Source organism: Eucyclogobius newberryi, unplaced genomic scaffold (genome assembly GCF_026437365.1).
Source record: "Eucyclogobius newberryi isolate DKJ021-1_F unplaced genomic scaffold, fEucNew1.0.hap1 SCAF_1, whole genome shotgun sequence".
In the NCBI taxonomy this organism is placed as follows: domain Eukaryota; kingdom Metazoa; phylum Chordata; class Actinopteri; order Gobiiformes; family Gobiidae; genus Eucyclogobius; species Eucyclogobius newberryi.
Window position 1 is genome coordinate 1573400 of NW_027315723.1, and position 25736 is coordinate 1599135.

General features: G+C 47.2%; 2 protein-coding genes and 1 long non-coding RNA gene across 3 annotated transcripts in view; 2 read left to right on the forward strand and 1 right to left on the reverse strand.

The window, feature by feature from the left end:
• The window catches only part of LOC140356021 (uncharacterized), a 355422-nt gene that overhangs the window by 30885 nt on the left and 298801 nt on the right, over positions 1-25736 (reverse strand). The window lies entirely within an intron of this gene.
• On the forward strand, positions 1875-10832 carry znf512 (zinc finger protein 512). Its single transcript, XM_072463862.1, has 14 exons — positions 1875-1942; positions 2084-2121; positions 2749-3011; positions 3797-3970; positions 4930-5241; positions 5373-5497; positions 5611-5697; positions 6833-6928; positions 7142-7309; positions 7434-7625; positions 7710-7811; positions 7996-8058; positions 8135-8233; positions 8550-10832. Exons 2-14 carry the CDS (start codon positions 2096-2098, stop codon positions 9051-9053), a joined length of 2211 nt encoding a protein of 736 aa, XP_072319963.1. The 5' UTR covers positions 1875-1942; positions 2084-2095; the 3' UTR covers positions 9054-10832.
• gtf3c2 (general transcription factor IIIC, polypeptide 2, beta) overlaps positions 11765-25736 on the forward strand; it is a 39969-nt gene continuing 25997 nt past the window's right edge. The window contains exons 1-5 of the mRNA XM_072440161.1: positions 11765-12030; positions 13030-13124; positions 15329-15782; positions 16832-16962; positions 17093-17265. Of these exons, the coding sequence (XP_072296262.1) occupies positions 13079-13124; positions 15329-15782; positions 16832-16962; positions 17093-17265 (804 nt within the window). The 5' untranslated portion in view covers positions 11765-12030; positions 13030-13078. The remainder of the gene's footprint in view (positions 12031-13029; positions 13125-15328; positions 15783-16831; positions 16963-17092; positions 17266-25736) is intronic.

Below are 25736 nucleotides of genomic sequence, written 5' to 3' on the forward strand. Positions count from 1 at the left end.
CTCTGGTGCTACTCACGTGCGCGCGAGAGGTTTCAGCCCCGGGTTTTTCACACTTTGTGATGTTTGGAGGCTAATGCTAATGCTAATGCTAACAAGCCGGAGATACGGGTGTTTATTTCTTCTTCGTGTGGCGGGTGTTTATGTGCTCTACCGCCCCCTGCTGTGCTGGAGTGTGAGCCAGGATCTACCACGTGACACTTGTCTCCATAGAAACATCATATCTCCTGTACTTTTCTATACATTATTTAAAATAAACATTTTGTATCTGCTCCTTTGACATCCCCGTTTAAAAAATCCCCCTGTTTACATTATAACCTACATCTCTGGCAAACTGCCACCTTTACCAACACCTAATACAATTTTATATATAATATATATAATATTATATATATATAATATATATAGATAATATATGTCATATATATATTATATGTGTGTGTGTGTGTGTGTGTGTGTATATATATATATATATATATATATATATATATATATATATATATATATATATATATGTATATATGCGGTTCCTCCTCGGTCCGGTAGTGGGCGGTAGCGGCGGGCTCGGGCTCGGGCTCGGTGTTTCCGGGGCGTTCCTCTGAGGACTCGGTCAGTGCCTCGGTTCTTTCGGCCCTTCGTGTCCGCGCTGCTCTGGAGCTCCTTTACCCGCCCGTGAAGCCTTTTACTCGGACACTCTCCGCTCGGATCCGCGGCCCGGAGCCTGGAGCCTGGACGCGCCGCTTGTTTCTTTCTCCAGCCGCGGAGGGACGCTCGGGGCCGGGGCAGAGTGCACGGAGCAGGCCGCAGACATGAGGCCCGCGGCGGGACGGTACGGGGCGGGACGGGACGGGGCTCGCGGGGCTCGCGCTTTTCCTCCGCCAAAACAAAACCAAGGCTTTTTAGCATGTTAGCTTCAGAAGGAGACGCGGCTATGCTAATGAGCGCGAGGCTAACGCGGCTATGCTAATGTTTACCTTACCTTAGCCTTTTAAACAGTGTAAACATCACGTGATTTCACTGACAAACTGCTTTAACTTCAGAATAACTCATCTGAGCCGCTTTAAACACGTTTAAAAGGTTTTATAGCACTTTATGACTCTGGAAATTCAAAACGATTGTTATTTATCGTTCTAATGACTCAGTTCATCTGTAAAAGGTTCTATTCCACTTTGATTTGCCTCCAGTTTCCTTCATTCTGAGATTTAGAACATTTAAACGGTCTGTTCATTAAAATATTATGTTTGTAGTTTTGGCCCGCATTTTGCACTCCTAAAAAATATATTTAAATGTCAAAATAAGTTTTGTTACTAAACTTTCTCTCTTTCTGGACCTTTGGAGACAAACTAAAGTCTTTGTCTCTGATTCAGACATAAATATAATAAAGTGAACGCTCGACGGGAAACGGCACTTCCTTTTTCTAAAATACTTCAGAATAAAATAAGAAATTCTTCAAAGAATAAAATATAAAAATATGGCGTCGGAAGTGTATTACTGATGAAAATGTGTGTTCTTTTTTGACATTTTGGCTGCATGATTTGAGAAAAACATATATATTATTATCATTATAACATATATTTTAAATGTTTGACCGGAGTTAAGATATGTTTTAATGGTAGGATTTCATTCAGAGTTCACAGAACGCAAATTGACAAAAAACACTGCGACGGATCTAAACTACAGCGCGTCGTTTTTATTCAGGATTTGAGGATATCCTCCTTTTTGTCCCGATTCAAACGTTTTGTCTCTGGTGTTTTTAGCGAGCGTTAAAACCTTCCGGTCCTCGAGATGGACATGCTGCCTCTGTATCTGCCCATCAAGAAGAAAAGCATCCAGTGTCCAGGCGAGTTCACGTCATGTCGTCAAAATCAACCTGTTTTTTCAAATCTAACCTGTCGTTTCTTTCCACGCAGTCGTTCAAGAGACGCAAAGAGTCTGCGATCTGAAGGTACAATCTGTCTTTTATTCCAGCTGAAGATGATTCTGGACAATTCATTATTCGAGATGGTTTGGGGGGGAGAAGACAAAGAAATAATCATTTAATTGTGTGTTGTTTTCATCGGCACTAAATCTAAAATCTCTTCTCCAGAATGACGATCCAATGAATCAAATGAACGGAACAAAAAGGTATTTGTCAGTGACGTGGGACCATAAAACTCTGACTGATAAAAGTGTCAAAACTCTTTGTTTAAAGTGAAAAATGCAACAAAAACAGCTCATTAAACATTAAACCCGCACAAACATGTTTAAAGATGTTTTTTTTACTTCATATCATTCTCAAGATATTCATTTTTGTCCAGTCTTTATTGCGGTTTGATTTGTGATTTATGTTTTCAATAATGGAATTTGTAATTTGTATTTTCTGTCGTATTTATTTACAAAGCGACATATCGATGATCCGTATGAACGTTGAAGTCACCCTGGATAATCTCCATCTTCAGTCTTTTATCAGGCTGTTAAAAGACAACACAAAGCTACACACCACAGTCTCACAAAGCTACACACCACAGTCTCACAAAGCTACACACCACAGTCTCACAAAGCTACACACTGCCGTCGCATAAAGCTACACACTGCCATCTAGATTCTGTTTTTAGTCTTCACAAATGGCAGCGTTCGCGATGCGTTAATTGTGTTTATTCAGATTGCGCTTTCCATTTGTTTACTGTGACTCCTCCAGTCTCACCAATCTCTGTCAATGTCGTTTCTGTGATGTCCGTACAGTTTTAACCCCGCGTTGTGCTTCTGTTGCAGATTTGAGGCCCACGCGAGGCTCCCGTTAACGACCATCGACTACACGTCCGGCACCTGCTCCGTCATGTCGTCGGCGCCTCTGTCTAACGGCGCGGCGCCCGGCTTCATGATCCCGCCGCCGCCTCTGGTCCTGCAGGGGACCGGCCCGCACAGGGACCAGGGCTGGAACTGTGGCCAGGACCGCGGCGCAGACCCCTGGGGCCCCGGCAGAGACTCCTGGGGCGGCCGCAAAGTCCAGGCCTGGGGCACCAACCGGGACGGAGGTACGGAGTCTGGCGGTCCACGTGTCACGTGATGGAGGCGTGTCACGTGATGAGCCGTGTCACGTGATGAGCCGTGTCACTTGATGAGGCGTGTCACTTGATGAGCCGTGTCACTTGATGAGGCGTGTCACGTGATGAGGCGTGTCACTTGATGAGGCGTGTCACGTGATGATGGCGTGTCCACCTCCTCGTGTTGTGTCTCTGTGTTTAAAGCTCGGTCCAGTCAGAACCTCTCACGCTCCGCTTCCTGTGGCTCTTACACAATAAAAGTCTGACTCTCTGAAGAAGGGAAAGACCTGGTTAGTACTTGGAGACCGCGGGAACACCAGGTGCCACACGGGGGCGCTAGAGGAAATGCCATTGTGTCCTTAGAAGACACTTCCTCCACATTTCCTGTAAAGTGCTTCGACTGCCTTGAAGGTGGAAAAGCGCTGTATAAATACACTCTATCTGTAGATTTACACCTTATTGTGAAGGAGCCAGATCACATGACTGAGATTTAATGAATAAGTAATAATACGTTAAGGTCAAGGGACATTTGTATGTGTGTAAGTCAAATGAGACTCTAGATATTATTAGTCTACAAAAAGCAACGAGTTTAAGTAAGCAATAAGCAAAAGGAAAAAAGAAAAGTTTATACCGCAGAAAGTAATGCCGTTATTCACCTCCAAAGATGTGATTGTTGTCTAAGTGTTATAATGTTACTATAACTTATTATTCCACTGTTATAACACTGTTAGTGATCACAGAGCCAATTCTAACGTTCGTGACTGCGACTTCACTAGACGGAGGAAGACAAGGATATGGAACAAATTTCCAGCCACAGCCAGGACCGAGCAGTGGAGCGGGTCTAGAGCAAGGACTCCAGGGACCCGAGCGAGGCTGGACTCAGGCCCCAGAGCGAGACGAGCGCTGGAGGGAGCAGCAGTGGAGCAACAGGCCTCCTGTCATCAGCAACGGTACGTGTTTAACTCTCCAGACCTGCGGGTGGTCAATGCTGGAGCTTTTATGTTGAAAAACCAGAGACCTCGCAAGTTTTCAAAGACAGGACTTTATAGCCACATGAGCTGTAGCTCCCTCGATCTGTCTGAGGTAAAGACAGAGTGAATGTGTCTGAGGTAAAGACAGTGAATGTGTCTGTGAGGTAAAGACAGAGTGAATGTGTCTGAGGTAAAGACAGTGAATGTGTCTGTGAGGTAAAGACAGAGTGAATGTGTCTGAGGTAAAGACAGTGAATGTGTCTGTGAGGTAAAGACAGAGTGAATGTGCCTGAGGTAAAGACAGAGTGAATGTGCCTGAGGTAAAGACAGTGAATGTGTCTGAGGTAAAGACAGAGTGAATGTGTCTGTGAGGTAAAGACAGTGAATGTGTCTGAGGTAAAGACGGAGTGAATGTGTCTGTGAGGTAAAGACAGTGAATGTGTCTGTGAGGTAAAGACAGAGTGAATGTGTCTGTGAGGTAAAGACAGTGAATGTGTCTGTGAGGTAAAGACAGTGAATGTGTCTGTGAGGTAAAGACAGAGTGAATGTGTCTGAGGTAAAGACAGAGTGAATGTGTCTGAGGTAAAGACAGAGTGAATGTGTCTGTGAGGTAAAGACAGTGAATGTGTCTGTGAGGTAAAGACAGTGAATGTGTCTGTGAGGTAAAGACAGAGTGAATGGTTCTGTGAGGTAAAGACAGTGAATGTGTCTGTGAGGTAAAGACAGTGAATGTGTCTGAGGTAAAGACAGTGAATGTGTCTGTGTGAACCCTGAGACTGGCCCTGTCCAGTGTCAACACACCTAAGGCCCAAAGTCACTGAGGCGCCAGTCTTAATGGAAACAAGAAATCATAAACTTCATATTTGAATTGCACTTGGACAGAAGTCGTCATGACACGTCACAGACACTGGATTTTATCCCACATCTTTGTTTTTCAGGTCCCAATGCTGTTGTGACTGGACCAGCTCCTGGACCATCGTCTGGACCAGCTCCTGGACCATCGTCTGGACCAGCTCCTGGACCATCGTCTGGACCAGCTCCTGGACCATCGTCTGGACCAACTCCTGGACCATCTTCTGGACCCGCTCCTGGACCATCTTCTGGACCCGCTCCTGGACCCGCTCCTGGACCTGGACTTCAAACTGAATCAGAACCTGAGCCCATCGCTGGACCCTCTGGACTCCACTACCGTCCTCAGCCCAAACCCTCTCCTGCTCTGGGGAGGAAGGAGCCACTGGTCTACGCTCCAGGTCCAGACCCAGACCCAGACCCAGACCCTTAAACTTGTTTGCCCTTTTACTGAGACTAAACCGGGACTAAAGCCGGTTTAGTCCTGCTTTAGACCTGGTTTTGATGTGTTTGACTCTGTTCTGGTCTTCAGGGAGTCAGGAGGAGCAGTGGCAGACGACGATCGCAGATAAAGGCCGAGTCACATGTCCTCGATGTAAAAGTGTGAGCCGTAAAACTGTGGAGGGGCTGAAGAAGCACATGGACAGCTGCAGAGCGGTCAGAAACTAAACTATTACACTAACCTTAACCACAATCCATCTGTTACGGAGTCAGACTCAGAAGTGTTTGTGATGTTACGAGTCAGATTCAAGTGTTGTTTGTTTGTCCAGGAGCCGTACACGTGTCCTCACTGTGGGAAGCAGCTGAAGACCAACACGGGCATGAAGTACCACATCATGGCCGACCACAGCCTCCTGGTCAGACTCTTTCAGTTCATCTCCTCATTCGCTTTTCTTTGAGTCGTTACAATCGTCGAGACCGCGAAAAATCTTGAACACATTTTTATTCCTCAACGTTTCGAGCAGCTTTACCAAACTGAACTTATGAAAGAGAAAATACTAATTGAACTAAAATGTAGTTAATATATTTACAATGTTGTTGAAAAGGATTTTCAACAAAAAAAACATGTATCATTTTTATATTTGTAATTTCAGCTTGAAACCACCGGGACAATTTGACAAACAAATATATATGAGAGCGACTTTATTTGGTTGAATTAATGTTTAGAGTAAAAAAAGTAATGTCTAAATTCTGCATAAACTTGGGATGGACTGAGCGTCCCTGGTGTGATGTCACTTCCTGTATGAGTGTCCCTGGTGTGATGTCACTTCCTGTATGAGTGTCCCTGGTGTGATGTCACTTCCTGTATGAGTGTCCCTGGTGTGATGTCACTTCCTGTATGAGTGTCCCTGGTGTGATGTCACTTCCTGTATGAGTGTCCCTGGTGTGATGTCACTTCCTGTCTTCCTGTATGAGTGTCCCTGGTGTGATGTCACTTCCTGTATGAGTGTCCCTGGTGTGATGTCACTTCCTGTATGAGTGTCCCTGGTGTGACGTCACTTCCTGTATGAGAGTCCCTGGTGTAACGTCACTTCCTGTATGAGTGTCCCCAGTGTGATGTCACTTCCTGTATGAGCGTCCCCAGTGTGATGTCACTTCCTGTATGTGCGTCCGCGGTGTGACGTCACTTCCTGTATGTGCGTCCGCGGTGTGACGTCACTTCCTGTATGAGTGTCCCTGGTGTGACGTCACTTCCTGTATGAGCGTCCCCGGTGTGACGTCACTTCCTGTATGAGTGTCCCTGGTGTGATGTCACTTCCTGTCATTTACTACCTGCGCGATTGATGTAATACTATCATGTATTTGTACGACAGGTATAAATTTACCAAATAAAGTCAACATTAGAACATCCTAAAATCTTGTCATACGTCACTTTAATTCATTTTTTGGATTGTGTTTTGGCCTGAACGATCCGGACGTCCCGCTGGGGTGTTCTGCGTTCACGCTGGACATGAATCAAACGTCTGAAGGTGTCGTGTGTTCTCCTCTCAGCCCTCGTCAGACGCCACAGACCTGGACGAGCGAGGCACGAAAGAGAAGCTGAGGAAGATCCTGAAGCGCCTGGGCAAACTCAAGTGCTCCACAGAGGTCTGAGCTCTGATGTTCTGTGTGTGGAGCTCTGATGTTCTGTGTGTGGAGCTCTGATGTGTGTGTGGAGCTCTGATGTTCTGTGTGTGGAGCTCTGATGTGTGTGTGGAGCTCTGATGTTCTGTGTGTGGAGCTCTGATGTGTGTGTGGAGCTCTGATGTGTGTGTGGAGCTCTGATGTGTGTGTGGAGCTCTGATGTTCTCCATGTTGCAGGGCTGTAGTGCTGGCTTCACCAGTGTTATGGGATACTGTTACCACATGAGGACGTGTGGGAAACAGCAGGACGAGCTGGAGAAGCTGGTGCTGAGCTGTTCTCACTGCGGCAAGACCTACAAGTCCAAGGCCGGGCTGGAGTACCACATCCGCAACGAGCACGCGCCGGTGAGAGCCCAACACGCCTGCAACACGCCTGCAACACGCCTGCAACACGCCTGCAACACGCCTGCAACACGCCTGCAACACGCCTGCAACACGCCTGCAACACGCCTGTCATTGTTGTGTCCAGGCTCCGGAGGACTTGGAGCAGCAGACCCCGCCCCTCGATGACGTGACCCCAGAGACCTCGGCCTGTGGTCGGGTGAAGAGAGCTTCTGCTCAGGCCGCAAACATCCAGATGGCACAAATCGCCCAGATCGAGCTGCCCAAAGACTGGAGCAAGCGGAAGTTCCAGTCGGACCTGGTGCCGGAGGACCACAAGGTGAGGCTAACCACTCTGCGCTAACCACTCTGCCACCGCCACTGAACATGACACTGAACAACACGGACGCCCTTGTGCCTCCAGCTGCAGTACGCCCGCCCTGGTTTGCCCTCCTTCAGTCAGGACGTCCTGAAGAAATGGAGGAGTGAGATGAAGATGTACAGGAAGGTCCAGTGTCCAAACCCGGTACTTATACTGTGCGATTAGAGCCTTTAGTGTTTTAAATCAGTTCAAATGTGTGCGATTAGAGCCTTTAGTGTTTTAAATCAGTTCAAATGTGTGCGATTAGAGCCTTTAGTGTTTTAAATCAGTTCAAATGTGTGCGATTAGAGCCTTTAGTGTTTTAAATCAGTTCAAATGTGTGTTTGAGGGCTGTGGCTGCATCTACACCAGCGTGTCCGGACTCAAGTCTCACCTGGGACTGTGCACCAAGGTAAGTGACCTGTGACCTTCTGCGTCTTTGAACTCTGCGTCGTCATGGTGATTGGATGTTTCTGTGCTGCTTTCAGGGCGATTTTGCGGCTGGGAAATATCGCTGTCTGATCTGCAACAAAGAGTTCAATTCTGAAAGTGGAGTCAAATATCACATCAACTCTGTCCACTCACAGGTAACAAAGCTCCCGCTTTAGTCCTAGTTTAGTCCCATTTTAGTCCTAGTTTAGTCCTACTCTAGTCCTAGTTTAGTCATAGTTGAGCCCCAGTTTAGACCTAGTTTAGTCTTGTGGTTTAGTCCTGGTTTACACCTAGTTTAGACCTAGTTTAGCCCTAGTTTAGTCCTGGTTTAGTCCCAGTTTAGACCTCGTTTAGTCCTGGTTTAGACCTAGTTCAGTCCTAGTTTAGTCCTCGTTTAGTCCTTTTTTAGTCCTAGTTTTGTCCTCGTTTAGTCCCCGTCTTGTTTCTGTACTAAACAGATTCATTTCTCAGGAATGGTTTGTCACCAACAAAAAACACTTAAAGATCCTGACTCCTAAAGACTGGCATCAGACTGAGCAGCAGCAGCAGCAATGGCACTCGCCGTGCCCGCACCAGCTACTGGCGCCTCTGCACCACATCGCAGCGCAGAGCTACCAGAACCAGGTCCAGAACCTGAACCAGGCCCAGAACCAGGCCCAGAACCAGGCTCAGAACCAGGCGCTGCATCCCCACCACCAGGACGGCCCCGAGCTCTACACGCCCCTGCAGCAGTCGCTCTGGGCCGAGAGGCAGGCGGCGGCGAGGGGGGCGGAGCCAGAGGAGCATGCGGCCAGGCAGGGCGGCGCGGCGCGGTGCGGCTACGAGTACGACAGGGGTGACGGCGACAGGGGCGATGCCAGGGGCGACGACGGTGGCCCCAGCGGCTTCTCGGGGCCCGAGCTGGAGCGGCAGATCTGGGATGAAAAGAGGCGGATGCTGGAGTCGGTGGAGATCGTGAGGAGGCAGCCATCTTAGAACTGTGCTTAAAGACGCACTGTGGAACTTTTCTGGTGGAGGTCCGACACCTGCTCGTCTCCACGGAGATGTTAAAGGAGAGATATTATGCATCATTTGTATTAGGAACGACTCTACATTTACTTAGTGATGAATCCAAATGTCGAGCGTTGACACGGATCATGTGTGAAACAAAATAATCCTCCTCGTCTTTATCTTGTTTTAGAACTTTAAAGGTCCCATATCCCGCCATGTGGCCTCTTTCGAGCTTTAGTGCTGTTGGTGCCTCATATTTGTGCCCAAAGTGTTTTTGATTGGCTGCGTCTCCAGCTCTAGAACAGTCTCTCTCCTTCTCCTCGGACGAGCAGACGGACTACTGCTGTATTAGCCCCTCCTCCAGGAAGCACCTGTACCTGTGACACGCCCCCTTATGTTACTCTGTACCTCTGACACGCCCCCTGTTGTTACTCTGTACCTCTGACACGCCCCCTGTTGTTACTCTGTACCTCTGACACGCCCCCTGTTGTTACTCTGTACCTCTGACACGCCCCCTGTTGTTACTCTGTACCTCTGACACGCCCCCTGTTGTTACTCTGTACCTCTGACACGCCCCCTGTTGTTACTCTGTACCTCTGACACGCCCCCTGTTGTTACTCTGTACCTGTGACACGCCCCCTGTTGTTACTCTGTACCTGTGACACGCCCCCTGTTGTTACTCTGTACCTGTGACACGCCCCCTGTTGTTACTCTTTACCTGTGACACGCCCCCTGTTGTTACTCTTTACCTGTGACACGCCCCCTTATGTTATGGGTGTTGTACAATACTTATGATCAAATATACCTTTAGGGTAGAACAATGGCCTGATATGGGACCTTTTAAATGTTTGCACACGACTTTCTCTGTCAGGCGTTCCCTCGTCAGGATGTGTGTTAGCGCTCCATCCACTGGCAGAAGAGGGAATTACCACGGGGATATAAATGAAGTGTAGCTCTGGTGTGGGCGTGTAGCTCTGTAGGCGTTGGCCCCTCACGCGGGGGGCGGGGTTCATGCTTGTTAGATTGATCCACTAGATATTGACCACGCCTTCTGCACGCGACGGAACAAAACGTGTCCGAAGCGCGTTTTTGTGATGAGAAGAGGAGGGGCCAGAGAAGGGGAAGAGGAGCCAGAGAAGGGGAAGAGGAGGAGCCAGAGAAGGGGAAGAGGAGGAGCCAGAGAAGGGGAAGAGGAGGAGCCAGAGAAGGGGAAGAGGAGGAGCCAGAGAAGGGGAAGAGGAGGAGCCAGAGAAGGGGAAGAGGAGGTGCCAGAGAAGGGGAAGAGGAGGAGCTTGTAAACACTTTCATCTCAAGTAGCATCTCCATGGAGACGAGCGGTCACATGGTGCGGCTTGGACGGCGATCGCCCCGAGAGAAAGCGCCAGAACGAGACGCACGTTTTCCACAGATCTTACCAGTAAAAGACGTGATGAACGGAACCGCGTTAATGTCAAACTAAAGTGTCGATCGCAAACGCCTCGAGCCTCAAGTGTTTTCTCTTCTTACGTTTTTGTAAATGAACTCTTCAGATTTGACCTTTGACCTTTGACCTGGTTTAAGTCTTTAATAAACGTACGATTGACACAAACAGTGACGTCAGGGACTTTGTTTTCCTCAGATTCTGCTCTTTTTCTTCCACAAAACAAAATAAATTGAAGCCGATTTGAAGGTCACAAAGAGGTGAAAGTTCAGGTGCGACTCACGACGGACTGTTATTTACTTTGTTGTTGTTTACTGTCTTTTCTAAGTATGTTCCACGTGTTTATTGTTGTTCACGTTTGAAATGTTTCAATTAGTAAAAGATTCACATATGGATTTGTCCAAGTCTCTGCGTTTTCATTTCCAGGAGTAAACAACACACGGGGTAAACAACAGGAGTAAACGACACACGGGGTAAACAACAGGGGTAAACGACACACGGGGTAAACAACAGGGGTAAACGACACACGGGGTAAACAACAGGGGTAAACGACACACGGGGTAAACAGGGGTAAACGACACACGGGGTAAACAACAGGGGTAAACGACACACGGGGTAAACAACAGGGGTAAACGACACACGGGGTAAACAACAGGGGTAAACGACACACGGGGTAAACAACAGGGGTAAACGACACACGGGGTAAACAACAGGGGTAAACGACACACGGGGTAAACAGGGGTAAACGACACACGGGGTAAACAGGGGTAAACGACACACGGGGTAAACAGGGGTAAACAACACACGGGGTAAACAACAGGAGTGAAGCTGGAGCCACATTTAAGGACTTGTAATACATTTAAAATGACTCCAGCATTTTGTGAGTTTTCCTTTAATTATGATTATTTTGTTGATGGAGAACTTCATCCCAGAATGTTTGATCTGACTGAGAGGAAGTGGATTGTAGTTTTTTGTTTTAAATGAACAGGCGTTTATAACTTATATAATATTCAATGTTTCATTTTGTGGACAGAAAGAAATGAAGAAAAATGTGAAGTTTCCTAAAGAGCAACTGCCCAAAAGTCTTCTCGGAAACACATATCGATACAGCAGCCCGCGATATCAATACCACATGTTCGTTCAGGATCGATATCACCAAATGTCCTGTTTTAATATAGAAAATGTGTTTAAAGGTTTAAATTTGACTCGGTTTTTCCCGCTGCAGAATAAAAGCTGCAGTTCCCGCCGCGTCCAGCAGGGGCGGTGTGCGGTGACATGGCGGGCTAGCGCGCGTCCTGTGCGACATTCGGTGATTTTTAAACGCAAAAACGCAACACAAACTCGTCCCGGTCCCGCTCGGTCGCGATGTTCGGACCGTGAGCTCCCCGTCCACGGCTCGCGCTCCCGCAGACGCGCGTGCGGCGGAGCGCGGCTCGGTTCGGGACTCGATCCCGCAGCTCCTGAGCCCCGGCTCCAGACCCGGGATCTGTGCGGCGCGTTCCCGACTCCGCCACGGAGAAAGAAGCTGCCATTTCCCGCGCGGTGAGTTTATAAAGAGCGCGGCGTGGAAACACTTGATGAAACAACTTTAAGAACAACCACGAGTCGCACAAAGCTCACGTTTAGCGCGTTAGCATGAGTTAGCATCGTTAGCTTAGACGCGTGGCTTCAGCTATGACAATAACAACCGTGTTTAAGTTAAAAAAGAGACTTTTAGCACTTAAATGTGAAGCCGAATATACGTTTAAATGATGCTGCGTGTGACGTGATGCCGCGATGTGTCGTAGGTCGATGTAAAGTGATAATATTACGGTCAAACATGGTAAAATGTGATGTATCTAAAGGCGGTTTGGGTCATTGCTGTCACTGTCACTGTGATGACGTCAGACTGGGTCATTGCGTCACTTTGACTCCAACAAACGACATTTTAACTTCAATTTATGTCCCGCACACATCAAAATACACATGAGACGCAAGAATGAATCAGAGTACAGACATAAAGTGTCAGTAACTCTTTTTATGTTGTTTTATGGCGGTTGGTAACAAAGTGAAGCGTTACATTACCGCCAGACTTTATTCTTATGCTTTTATTTATTTATTTGTATTTATAGTGTTTTTCTTGCGTTTCAGTTTTATGCTGCTTTTATATTTGGCTCTAAATCATTTCATTAAACGTGTGTATGTATATATATATTATTTATATAACTTGTTGGTGGAGAAAGTGGAAGATCATTTGTTTCACTTTGTTTGGATTTTACATTCCAGTCGTTTTTACAGTTTACATTATTTCTTGGTTTGAAAATTCCGAGTGAAAAATAAAGTGTAAAATGTTCAGAGTGTATTCTGAGTGAATCTGGTTTTATTAAACGACTCACTGCAAATGTCACTCTGAAATGAAACTGTTGAATGACAGGGTTTGATTTAAAGGTGTTTTATTTATTTCAACTGAGAAAATAAAAAAAACATTTAAATTGCAAAATTGATGAATTGAAGTTTAGAACAAAACGTCATAATCATGTGATAAATAATGTGTCGTTTCAGATTGAGTCGCATCAAAGTCAAAGAGTTTTTAAGGAGTTTTTCTGCCAAAATGCAAACAATGCCTCAGTCAAAGGACGCCGCCCACTCTGCTCCAGGTACGCCCCCTTTTTATCTATCATAGATCAAAGCCAATCAGAAAGTATGTATGACATCATCACCGTTCATTGTACGAGCAGCAGAGCCAAGGGGCCCTCAAGGGCCGTCACTATGTTTTACTTATATATATAATAAGTAAAACATTTTCCAAAAAAGAGCAGATTAGGCTGCCGCAACCCGACCAACCCGGTGTGAAACTAGCCGACTGAAAAAAAAAAATCAGCATTTTGTTGAAAAAACGTCAAAATCTTTTATTTTGCAATTATTTCGCAGACTCACCGACTGGTTTTAGTGAAATATTTTTATCACGCTGGTAAACCTATCTTTCGTCTCAAAGGACTGATGACAGACTGATAATCTTCATTTTCAGTCCTCCACATGCGTCTATAATAAAACAGATCGCGCGTAGGAGTCGTCACATTGCTTTTTATAAGTTGGTTTGTCCTTGTCGGCGCTACTGACATGTCCATAGTAATGTCACCCTCTGTCTGGGTGTGAAATTTGACTTAAGCAAATGCATTCTGGGATTGAAACACGCCCAGCAGCGTCATCACAACAAACATGGCGGCGCCTGTGTCCCCCTCATGTTCCCTCAGCTCCCAAAATAAAGGATAACGGCGTACAAAAGGTCGATTGAAATATCTTAAAATCGTGAGATTTCGTCTCCCGATCGGGTTGATGGAGACGTTTTCCGTCATTGACTGTTGAAGCCTCTGACCCCTGGACTGTAGAAGCCTCTGACCCCTGGACTGTAGAAGCCTGACCCCTGGACTGAAGAAGCCTGACCCCTGGACTGAAGAAGCCTGACCCCTGGACTGAAGAAGCCTGACCCCTGGACTGAAGAAGCCTGACCCCTGGACTGTTGAAGCCTCTAACCCCTGGACTGTAGAAGCCTGACCCCTGGACTGTTGAAGCCTCTAACCCCTGGACTGTTGAAGCCTCTGACCCCTGGACTGTTGAAGCCTCTGACCCCTGGACTGAAGAAGCCTGACCCCTGGACTGTAGAAGCCTGACCCCTGGACTGTAGAAGCCTGACCCCTGGACTGTAGAAGCCTGACCCCTGGACTGTTGAAGCCTGACCCCTGGACTGTTGAAGCCTCTGACCCCTGGACTGTTGAAGCCTCTGACCCCTGGACTGAAGAAGCCTGACCCCTGGACTGTAGAAGCCTGACCCCTGGACTGTAGAAGCCTGACCCCTGGACTGTTGAAGCCTGACCCCTGGACTGTTGAAGCCTGACCCCTGGACTGTAGAATCCTGACCCCTGGACTGTTGAAGCCTGACCCCTGGACTGTTGAAGCCTGACCCCTGGACTGTTGAAGCCTGACCCCTGGACTGTTGAAGCCTGACCCCTGGACTGTAGAAGCCTGACCCCTGGTGGTCACTCCGACTCAAAAAAATGACCAAATTTTGATCTTTTTTTTTTGCCTTCAAAGTAAAAAAAATAAGAATTTGCCTACCGTCTGAGCCACTTGAAAAATGTTGACTCGGGTTACAGCAAATAGACAATTTATTTGGGGCAGCCTTAAAATATTTTTTTTCTTTTAAATTAAAAAATAATGTTTTATTTATATATATTTTTCAAATTTCTGAACTTTGTGATTCTTTTTATTGACATTTGTCTGATGATTAAACCTCGTTACACATATAGAGACGTGTTTGAAGACATTTCTTCTGTTGGATCGACATCGTCTGAATATCACGAGACTCTAAATGTTTGAATATTGTCCGGCCCAAACTAGAACTACATTATTCATGTGTTATTCTCATTTTAAACCTGGTTTGGCCTAAATACATGTTGGATCTAGTGTTGGATTTAGTGTTGGATCCAGCGTTGGATCCAGCGTTGGATCCAGCGTTGGATCCAGCGTTGGATCCAGCGTTGGATCCAGCGTTGGATCCAGCGTTGGATCTAGTGTTGGATCCAGTGTTGGATCCAGCGTTGGATCCAGCGTTGGATTTAGTGTTGGATCCAGCGTTGGATCCAGCGTTGGATCCAGCGTTGGATCCAGCGTTGGATCTAGTGTTGGATCCAGTGTTGGATCCAGCGTTGGATCCAGTGTTGGATCCAGCGTTGGATCCAGCGTTGGATCTAGTGTTGGATCCAGTGTTGGATCCAGCGTTGGATCCAGCGTTGGATCTAGTGTTGGATCTAGTGTTGGATCTAGTGTGCAATAAAGTTTTCCTTTGATGTGTTTCTTTCAGAGCCAGAAGAGGCTCCAGAGCCTTTGGAACTCTCTCCCAGTTCACGAGGAAGGCAGCGCAAGAAAAATCCCAGATATGAGGATTACCAAGTGAGCCAAGTTTACGACGGACAAACTTTGCCGAGGAAAAGATCCAGAAGGAGCGTGGCATCTCCAAAAGTCCAGCCTCATGCAGCCACAGACGGAGAAGAGAAGGCCGAGGAGGACGTGTCCAAACAGACTCCGAAGAGGAGAGTCGGCAGACCAGGGCGCAAAAAGACCCCAGGCAGGAAAACTCCAGGGAAAACCAGTGCAGCCGCAGGTCAGAACGGTGAAGAAGCGCCTGAAAACGAGACGCCAAAGCCCAAACGGAAGTACATAAGGAGGAAGAAAGAAGAAGAGGAGGAGAAGGAGGAGGAAGTAAAGGAGCCAGAGGAGACGACTGGAGCACGCCCCAAAAGAGGAGCAGCAAAAGCGTGAGTAGCACAACTACGACATGACCAAACATCTATATCACCAGGTCCGGATTTAGCTCAGGGGGAGGAGCTTCACAGCACAGCCAGATGATTGGACGAGAGAGAGAACGCAGACTCAGGCCAAAACAAGAGGCAAAAAGCAGAAACACAAAAGAATCATGTGTCTCAACTCCAAAGCGCCGTGTTTCCACTGATACTAACGACTATGTGGAGCCTTAGCAACACAAAGCTAGCATAGCACGTCAGCAACACAAAGCTAGCGTAGCACGTTAGCAACACAAAGCTAGCAAAGCATGTTAGCAACACAAAGCTAGCAAAGCACGTTAGCAACACAAAGCTAGCAAAGCACGTTAGCAACACAAAGCTAGCAAAGCACGTTAGCAACACAAAGCTAGCAAAGCACGTTAGCAACAACTGTTTCCTGTTTATGGCCGCACGGCACTCGCTTTGTCTAGAGCCACAATCTGATATTTCCAGCTCATAATGCGTCTTAACGTTAGCATTAGCATTAGCACGACATAAAGAGCGGTTCAAACGTGGCTTAGAGGCTTTAGCCACGCCCCTCACACACGCTAGCTTTAGCCATGCCCCTCACACACACTAGCTTTAGCCACGCCCCTCACACACACTAGCTTTAGCCACGCCCCTCACACACACTAGCTTTAGCCACGCCCTTCACACACACTAGCTTTAGCCACGCCCCTCACACACGCTAGCTTTAGTCACGCCCCTCACACACACTAGCTTTAGCCACGCCCCTCACACACACTAGCTTTAGCCACGCCCCTCACACACACTAGCTTTAGCCACGCCCCTCACACACACTAGCTTTAGCCACGCCCCTCACACACACTAGCTTTAGCCACGCCCCTCACACACACACTGGGATTACTAAACATCTTTCTGTGACTCGCTCAGATTGACCTTTAGCCATTGGGTGACATCATTGGCTCTCGTCGCAGCCTCTGGATGCAAACTGGTCTGGGGGCGGGGCCGGGGCCGGGGCCAGTTGAAACGTGGCTTACATGTGTTGTTGTGCTTTGTCCCAGAGCTCTGAAGTACCTCCACAGTTTGGCCAAAGACGAGCTCCAACTCGACAACGACCGACCAAACCAGGCCAACGGAGATTGTGAGAGGCCCCTGAAAGAACCAGCACAGACGGCCCCCAGAGGGCCCCGAGGTCAGATGCCCTCCCCTCCTCTGTTTAACTGAGTTGGACGTGGTACAGACGTGACACGGCCGGAGCTGCTGCTGAGGGAGATGGTCAGAGGAGATGTTGGTGGTCATCTGAGGAACTGTGTGTTTTTCAGGGCGTGGTCGTAAGAGGAAGCGCTTGAACAGAAGCGACGCCGAGGAGGACCTGGACTTTGTGCCAGACGCGGAAGATCATGAAGAGCAGGAGGAGGATCAGGAGGACGAGCAGGAGGAGGATCAGGAGGAGGAGCAGGAGGAGATCACACAGGAAACCTCCACACAAAACTGGGCACGTTCTTTATCTTCATCTAGAAGAACTCTTAGATGTACTGACCCTCCTGCAGCTCTGACCTCCTGCAGCTCTGACCTCCTGCAGCTCTGACCTTCTGCAGCTCTGACTTCCTGCAGCTCTGACCTTCTGCAGCTCTGACCTTCTGCAGCTCTGACCTTCTGCAGCTCTGACCTCCTGCAGCTCTGACCTTCTGCAGCTCTGACCTTCTGCAGCTCTGACCTTCTGCAGCTCTGACCTCCTGCAGCTCTGACCTCCTGCAGCTCTGACCTCCTGCAGCTCTGACCTCCTGCAGCTCTGACCTCCTGCAGCTCTGACCTCCTGCAGCTCTGACCTTCTGCAGCTCTGACCTCCTGCAGCTCTGACCTCCTGCAGCTCTGACCTTCTGCAGCTCTGACTTCTGTTACGGCAGTTTCCTGTAAACAATGATCAAGTAAAGAGTAACCAGGCAATAACTTGAAGCAGAAACAGAGTCTCTCGGTCTCTCTCAAAAGGTGGAAGTTTATTCACGTGCACAGTGGATAAACACCCTCACTTTCCCTAAGACAAGTTCGTTCTGTCCCTACCTAACTTTACAAGTTACAAAGTACACCTTTTATAGGTGGTAACAAACATAACATAATCACAACCCAAATCAGCTCAAAAAGAGATAGACCAGACTATCACGTCCGTGACGGTTCCAGCTCTCTCTTCAGAGGTTTAATCTAAGACCATTTCCACACCGAATCCGGTCCTGACGCATTAATTGATGATTAAGAGGCGCCGGACAGTAGATATTCAGTATAATCAGGACCTCATATTCTTATCCCATCTGCACAGGAGAACAACAAAGATATTAATTCCGTGACATGTCATGGCCTAAAACAACATTAGAATGACATGACATGACCCATTTTCTGCCATTACAATACCACTCTTTTGATTATCTTAAACCCCTGTTTAATATCATATCATCAATCAATTACCAATCAGAGAAAATATTAATTAATAATTAATAACACAACAAAAAATGAATAATAACAATAATTAGATAAATAAAAAAATAATAATAATAATAAAAATGACAAATTGAATGATTAAAAACACTAATTAATAAAATTGAACCCTTGAAATTAGAAATAAAATAATAATAATAATAATAATAAAAAATAGATAAAATAATTAATAAAAAATATTAATAAAGTTAACCCCAGCTCCCCCGTCCCGAGACCCCCTCCACCGGCCAGGAAAAAACTACCAAACCTCTTTGGGATAAAAGTAGAAAACCTGAGTAGGAGAAAACTACAAAACCACTTTGGGATAAAAGTAGAAACCTGGAGGAATTCCCCTGTGAATGGGGCTCAGGACGGACAGGCTGATGCTGACTTCTGGAAGGAAAAAAAAAATGCTCGATTAATTTCATCAAAATAAAGATTTCAGTCCATCTCTTGTCTTAATTTAAGTCATTACAATTTCCCTTTGAATCAGTGATTTTAAAAACCGTTTAAAAGAAATTAATAAAACTGTTAAAGTTTTATTTGCCTCCGCTCTTGTTTATGCCGTTACTGGCTTAAGGTCTCATTCCCTTGATGATTGAATCATCATCTGAATCACTAATGTCGCCTGTGTCTTGCTTAGACGCGTCTCTATCTGGCCCTGGAACCTGAACAGACACATATTGAGCAGAAACCATTTTACCAATCGCTTTGAACAAACATGGGAGAACACAAGAAAACAGAATCAAGATTACCCCTACAATAATGCCAACATGTATGAGTACGTCACGCCAGGAAGTAAGAGCCCATCCTAACACAGAAAAAGGGTGAGTGGCAGTGACAGTTTCAGATTCCATGAGATTACGGAGTCTGGTCAAATTTGCGAGTCCCTGTTGGATCGCACCCCCATCCTCATCATTAGCAGGAATGTAGGTACAGCAGCTCCCTCTTAGTAAAGTGCACCCGCGTCTAGTTTTACATTTTTAGGAGGTCTGATGTGAATCTGAGGTCGGAACTTAATCTTGCGTGGGAGAAGAGGAATCACCGCTCTCCACGCAGACCAAACTATCCTACTCAGAAGTTTAACATTATCTCTAGAAATTAGAGTGCCAGGTAACATGTTGGATAAATTAGGCACAGGGAGAGGGAGCACGTGTGGAGAGTTGGTTGCCATGGGCATGTGTGTACATACATAACAATCTCTCCGCTTGTGACTGTCGGCTACATATTTAGCATATCGATACCAATAGTTTAGTGTATAGACGGTGGAATGGTTATAAGTGTCTGTGAGAGACTCGATCTTGGATGTGTCGTCATAGTGCAGTGTACGAGTGTTACGGTCTACTCTGTTTTCTCTGTGGGCCACATCCAGCTAGGCAGAGTGATAAACCATATTATTCCCAACGCCAGAACTATTGACAGACCCAGTGCATAAATCATTATTCTATAGTTCAGCAACCTGATGTTGAGCTCGACTTTTCTGTCGGTCAGATACCATTTAGAGCTCTGACGCTCCGGGGGACTCCTCCCCCCAGGAGGAGCCGGGTGAGCCTCAGGAATCATGAAGACGATGAAGACAGTATTTGTGTAGATATTACCAGACGATGCAGAAGAACGTGGAGCTTTAAACCGCGCCGGGTTTTGGCAACGTGCCCCGTGCTCGGAGCACTCGATCAGTGGGCTCTGGTGCCTTTCGAGGTTTACGACCTGCTCGGACCCCGACTTTCTCGAACTTGAGATCGTTGCAAAAAGGTCCCACGACGTCCTCAATGGTTGCCCCTTGTGTCCGACCCACGAGTGGACCGACACCCGCGTTGTCGTTGATCTCCGCAGGTGTGCTGAAGATGGCTCGGCAGTGAGATGCGTGAACCCAGGTGCCCCGTTCTGCGACTTTCACTGCGGTGTGAGTGATGAGGAGGACCTGGACCGGGCCAATCCACCTTTTGGAACACCACCTTTTCCTCCTCGGCTCTCGGATCAAGATCCAGTCACCTGGTTTGAAGTTGTGGAGGACAGCTTCTGCTGCCTTTGGGAGAGCGGCTTTCACCTGTGCAGAAATTGAGGACAACAGGTCATCCAATTCTTTACAGTAAGCTAGCATTGAGTCGTCGCGTCCATGTGAGATCAGCGCCATCTGCCTGAAAAAATGTTTAGGTAAACGGATTTTTTGTTAGGCCCAACCCAAATGCCATCACACTTCTCAGCCCCCGCCTTCTTCCACACAGAGATTTCCTCTGACGTGGAGAATTCCTGCATGGTTGATAAGGACTCTGGAAGAGAAGTGTTATTAGACACAAAACATTAATTTTGCTCTTGTCTGCAGAGATAAGATGCGGCCTTGGCTGCCTTGTCCGCTCTGCTGTTTCCCTGTGAAATTGGGTCAGTTCTGTTAGTATGAGCTTGACATTTGCATATAGCAATATCAGATGGGAGCAAGATCGCCGTCAGGAGTTCCCCAACTTGCGTGCAGTTCAGAATAGGCTTACCATCCGATTTCAAAAAGTTCCTGTGTCGCCACAACCCCGCCCAGTCGTGGCATACACCAAACGCATAGCGAGAGTCTGTGAAAATTGTGACGGACTGACCCTTCGCCAATGTGCATGCGACTGTCAGAGCCACCAATTCTGCAGTCTGTGCAGAGAAATGAGAGGGCAGTGGGCCTGAGGCCGCCACATCCCACTCAGAGCATACTGCAAAGCCAACACGGTTCTGTCCCGTGTTGGTGTCTCGAGATGCTGATCCATCTACATAAAAAACCAAGTCAGAGTTAACAAGTGGCTCCTCTTTCAGATCCGGTCTCGGGGTGCACACCTGTTCGATTGTAGAAATGCAACAGTGAGCTTCGCCCTCTTCAGGGGTGGGCAAGAGGGTGGCAGGGTTAAGCTGTGTGCATCGTTTTACTGTGACGTTAGGTAATTCAAGCAAAACTGTGTTGTACCTGAGCCATCGGGAAGCAGAAAGGTGTGAAGTTTTCTGTTCCAGCAGGATCAGAGAGACAGCATGTGGCACAAGCAGTGTTAGCTCAGCATAGCCCACCAGATCACGCGAGGCCAAGACTGCTTTTTCAGCAGCCGCCACCGCGCGTAGACATCGTGGCATGCCGGCTGCAACGGGGTCCAGCTTAGCAGAGAAAAAAACCACAGGTCGCAGGCAGCCCCCGTGCGCCTGTAAGAGGACAGAAGTCATGCAGCCGTTGCGTTCGTCAACAGTCTGTGTGAAAGGTCTTGTTGGGTCAGGTAACCCCAGAGTTGGAGGCTTCTGTAAAGCCATTTTCAACTCACAGAAAGCTTTGTCTGCTTCCTCTGTCCATGTCAGTTTGTCATTAGTCCTAAGGCCTTTTCCATGGATTAGTGCACCTAAAGGAGACTCCATTACAGAATAATTTGGAATGAACTGTCGACAATATGAACACATTCCTAGAAATGACATCAATTGTTTCTTAGTTATTGGTTTCGGAATATTCTGAATGGCTGAAACGCGCTTCGTCGTAATGCTTTTGCCATTTTTAGATATCACATGACCCAGAAATATTACTTCCTCTTTAACATATTGCAATTTTGAGAGACTGGCCTTGTGGCCTTCTGCATGCAAATGTTTGAGTAAGGTCACCGTATCTTGTTTACATTGGTCCTCGGTTTGCGAGCACAACAATATGTCATCCACATATTGTAGCAGGCAGCTACCTGGTGCCAGTCGCAAGGGAGCCAATGAATCTCGCAGCGCTGCATTGTACCATGTTGGAGAATGCACGAACCCCTGACACAGCCTTGTGAGAGTCCAGAGTCGATTCTGAAACTCAAAAGCAAACCAAAACTGCGAATCCTGGTGAACGGGAACAGAGAAAAAAGCATTAGCTAGATCCACAACTGTGAAATATCTTGCCTCTGGAGGAATCTGAGATAAGATAGTGTATGGGTTTGGCACCACAGCAACGACAGGTTGAACAGCTTCGTTTACTGCTTTCAAATCGTTTGTAAACCTCCATTTCTCTGGTACCCCAGATTCGCTTTGTTTTTTAACCGGAAATATGGGGCTCCGTACCCCCCCCGATTTACAAGGAACTATTACTCCCGCCTCCCTCAGGGCTTCAAACACCGGAGTAATACCTTCAACCGCCTCTGGGCGCAGAGGATATTGTGGTCTACAGGGGCGAGCGTCAGATTTCGGGGTGATCACCACGGGCTGACAACCTCGAATCAGGCCGACATCGGTTGGACTCTTAGCCCACAGGTCAACCCCCACCTCTCTTAGTTCCGGTATCGCCTCTGCCCCCGCCTGAGATAAAAAACAATCCGCTCCCGGAGCAGCGTATCTCTTATCAGTGGAAACACAGCGAAAGGAATGCAGAGGCGACTGTAAACACACCCGCCATGCGCCCGAAGACCGTGAAAATGTCACATTAGAGTTTGGAACACTATCCCAGTCCGCCGCTATAAAACACTGATGGACAAAATCCTGTACCTCCCCCCAATTAGCATTCTTTGGTTTTGATAATGCTACGTACAGATTCGACTTTGACAGGCTAAAGTTTTTAAGTGAATCGGGGAGTGACACGGAGACAACAGAAAAGTCTCTACCCCAGAATAAATGTTCCGTCTTTAAAAAGTCCTCACAGCATTCATTCCAACAAGCATCAAAATCACATTCTATTTCTGTTGCATCTGTGGGCAAACAAAACGAGCACTGCAATTCTCTCACATCCTTGAAATCAACATTCTCATTGTGTGTCACTTTCTCATAGGCTAATGAAATTAACTGAATTGAGGAATTTGGGGACAATTTCCAAAAATAGTCATATTCAGGAGCCTCTGTACGCTCTGCCAGAAAATTTAAACCATGTACCAATTCTCTGTTATTTGTGACCTGCAGGCCGTCTGATGTGGAGATAAGGCCAACTCCTAATCGACACATCAGATCCCGTCCTATCAAGTTCACTGGACACAAAGGGGAATAGAGAAATGAATGTTTGAACGAGTGACCACCGACATCAAAACATGTTAAAGGAGATGTGAAATGCTCCTTCGTTGTCTCCCCAGAAGCTGATAATGAAAATGTGTAACGACCCCCCAGCCGAGGTTTTTCGTTAGTGCAGAACATTTAATCACTGAATTTGTAGCCCCTGAATCCACCAAAAAATCATTTTTTTCCCCGTTAACGTTCAATTGGTACTCTGGAAATTTAGCTTTAGCTTGACTAATTTTAGAATAGGTACCCTCCGGTACCACTGCACATGCCTCAAGATAGGTGATTGCGTGTGTGAGTTGTGCCAGGTGCATGTTACCCTCTTGCAGGCGTTGTTGTGGGTGTTGTTCCGGTGCGTGTGTCGTTGAGCCAGTCGTCTCTGCTGCGTGCTCGGACCTGCCCCCTTCCGCCCCCGCCAGTCAATCCGACCCCCCATAATGTCCAGGAGCTGGAAGAGCTAAACATGGTTGAGTGGGCAGAGCTTGTTGTGATCTGAGTCCATGATTAGCCATGGGCAGTTGTCCGTTAGCATAGTAAGGTCCAGGCTGCATAGTGGGGAGAAAATCTTGTGGTCTGGGTACGTGGGGGGTCGGTGCGTGATTTGCTGTGGGAAGTTGATCGTTAACATAAGGTCCGGGCTGCTGTAGTGCAGCTGTGCAATCTCTGGCAAAGTGTCCGAACTGTCCACATGTGAAACACGCCCCCCTACGTTGTTCTCGTCTCCCACGCCCACGCCCACGGCCGCGTTGGTGATGCCCATCTGGTCTACCGGAAAAAAGCGTCAGTGTGGCCTCGTCTTGTTCCGTAGCCCGTTTCTCTTCCTTTTTTTTTTTGTGTCTTTGAGATAAGCTTTTGCGCATGACGTGCATATCTGCGCAGGTCATCGAGCTTGGGCTGGTCAAGTCCACCAATATACAACTTTTCCACTTTGGCAAAAATGTCTGGAAGGATGCCAGGGCAGAGGGCCCGACAAAGGCTTTCTTCATATGCTGAGCCCGGTGTGTCTACCATGTCACTCTTTTCTTTATACAGAACGGAGAATCTATGAAAATAGTCGTCTGTGGTCTCGTCTGGCTTTTGTTTACACCCCAGGAGGGCTTCAGGGTCATATTTGATTGGAAAGGCCTCAGTGATGGCCGTATTCAGCCCCTTTATAGCCGCAATGTATCCCACATTGTGTTCATAGACTGGTTTGTCGGCCCGCATGTCATTAGGTGGAATGGCTCCTTTAATTTTTGCAAAATCGCTAGTCCTCAGAGCAGATAGTAAAATTTTTCTACATTCTAACCCGGAAGGTCTTAGCTCTTGGCAAAATTCTTCGAATTCTCTAGCAAATGTAGTCCCATTGGGCACTGGATCAGGCAGGGCTTTGGAGTTGGCCAGGACCTCTTCTGGGCTCCAGGGTCTATAAACAAACATCTGTCCCTCCGGGCCTGCCACCTCCACCATTGGCAAGGACATGTGTGGTCCAATATCTTGTCCTGTCCGTAGAAGTTTAGTCCAGTCCTTTTCTACTTGAGCAGGTTTGGGTTTTTTGTATTTTACTTGCGTTGGCTCGATGCCCCCTGTGGCTCCGTCCTCCTCGAGTTCTGGTGGTGGGTTTGGGTGGGGTCGACCGCTGGGGTAGGCGTCCAGGTCGGTGTCGAGCAGCGCCGCAGAAAGAGCGGTCAAATCTGGATAAAGAGAAGGCATAGACGAAGTGATCCGTTCTCCCAGTTGTGGCGGTGTGAGTGTGAGTGCGTGTGTGCGTGGGCGCGCACCAGCCGTGTGTGTGCTGGTGTCTGCTGTGCGATAAGGGTTGGCAGCAGTATGTGAATATTGCGGCGGTTTTCGACTCTCTCCTTCTTCCTCACATTCAACCTTCACAGTCAATTGTTTACATAGTCTCTTTCGCTCACGTGACTCAGCTTCCGTCTCCCACACTTTTACCCACTTCTCGTGTTTCCGCACCCACTTAACCGATTCACTTGATACATTTTTAGATTTTAACAGCTTCTCTTGTGCTTCCTCTAAGTTTGTTTTAAGTTTTGCAATTTGACTCATGCTTAAAGACCCTCCCACTGGGAACCCATATTTTTCAGTCCAAATCGGCAAGCATTCTAAACACTCCTCCCCATACTTGTTTGACATTATCAACATTACTGGTGTCTCAGGAATTTTTACACACTTCGATTGATTTTTCCCCATTTTGTAACCGTACGTTAAGTCAAAATCACACGTCTGTGTTATGCTAAATCGTACCTTCCACTCTTCTTTAGTCTAGGGTCCACCACTCGCTAAGACTATTTTTACCCCAGGCAAAACTAGACTACAAGACAATGTTTAAATTGCTTTAGCTAGTGAAATAAGTGGGCTCTTCTCTGCAGTGGCCTTCTGCCTTCTGATTATGGTTATCTCGAGTGTGTTATAAAAAACAAACAATGTCCTCCTACAGACACCAGTAAATGTAACTTTAGCAAAATATCACAAGAAATATTCAAAACAGATCCGAGAGTAAAACAAAGTACAAAAAAAATTACAAAAACAGATTAATAC

Coding starts and splice junctions, on each gene's coding strand:
- znf512 (XM_072463862.1), top strand. CDS start 2,096: ATGAATCAAATGAACGGAACAAAAAG. Junction 7,812..7,995: donor AGGTCCAGTGTCCAAACCCG/GTACTTATACTG, acceptor TGTGTGTTTGAG/GGCTGTGGCTGCATCTACAC. Junction 8,234..8,549: donor TCAACTCTGTCCACTCACAG/GTAACAAAGCTC, acceptor TTCATTTCTCAG/GAATGGTTTGTCACCAACAA.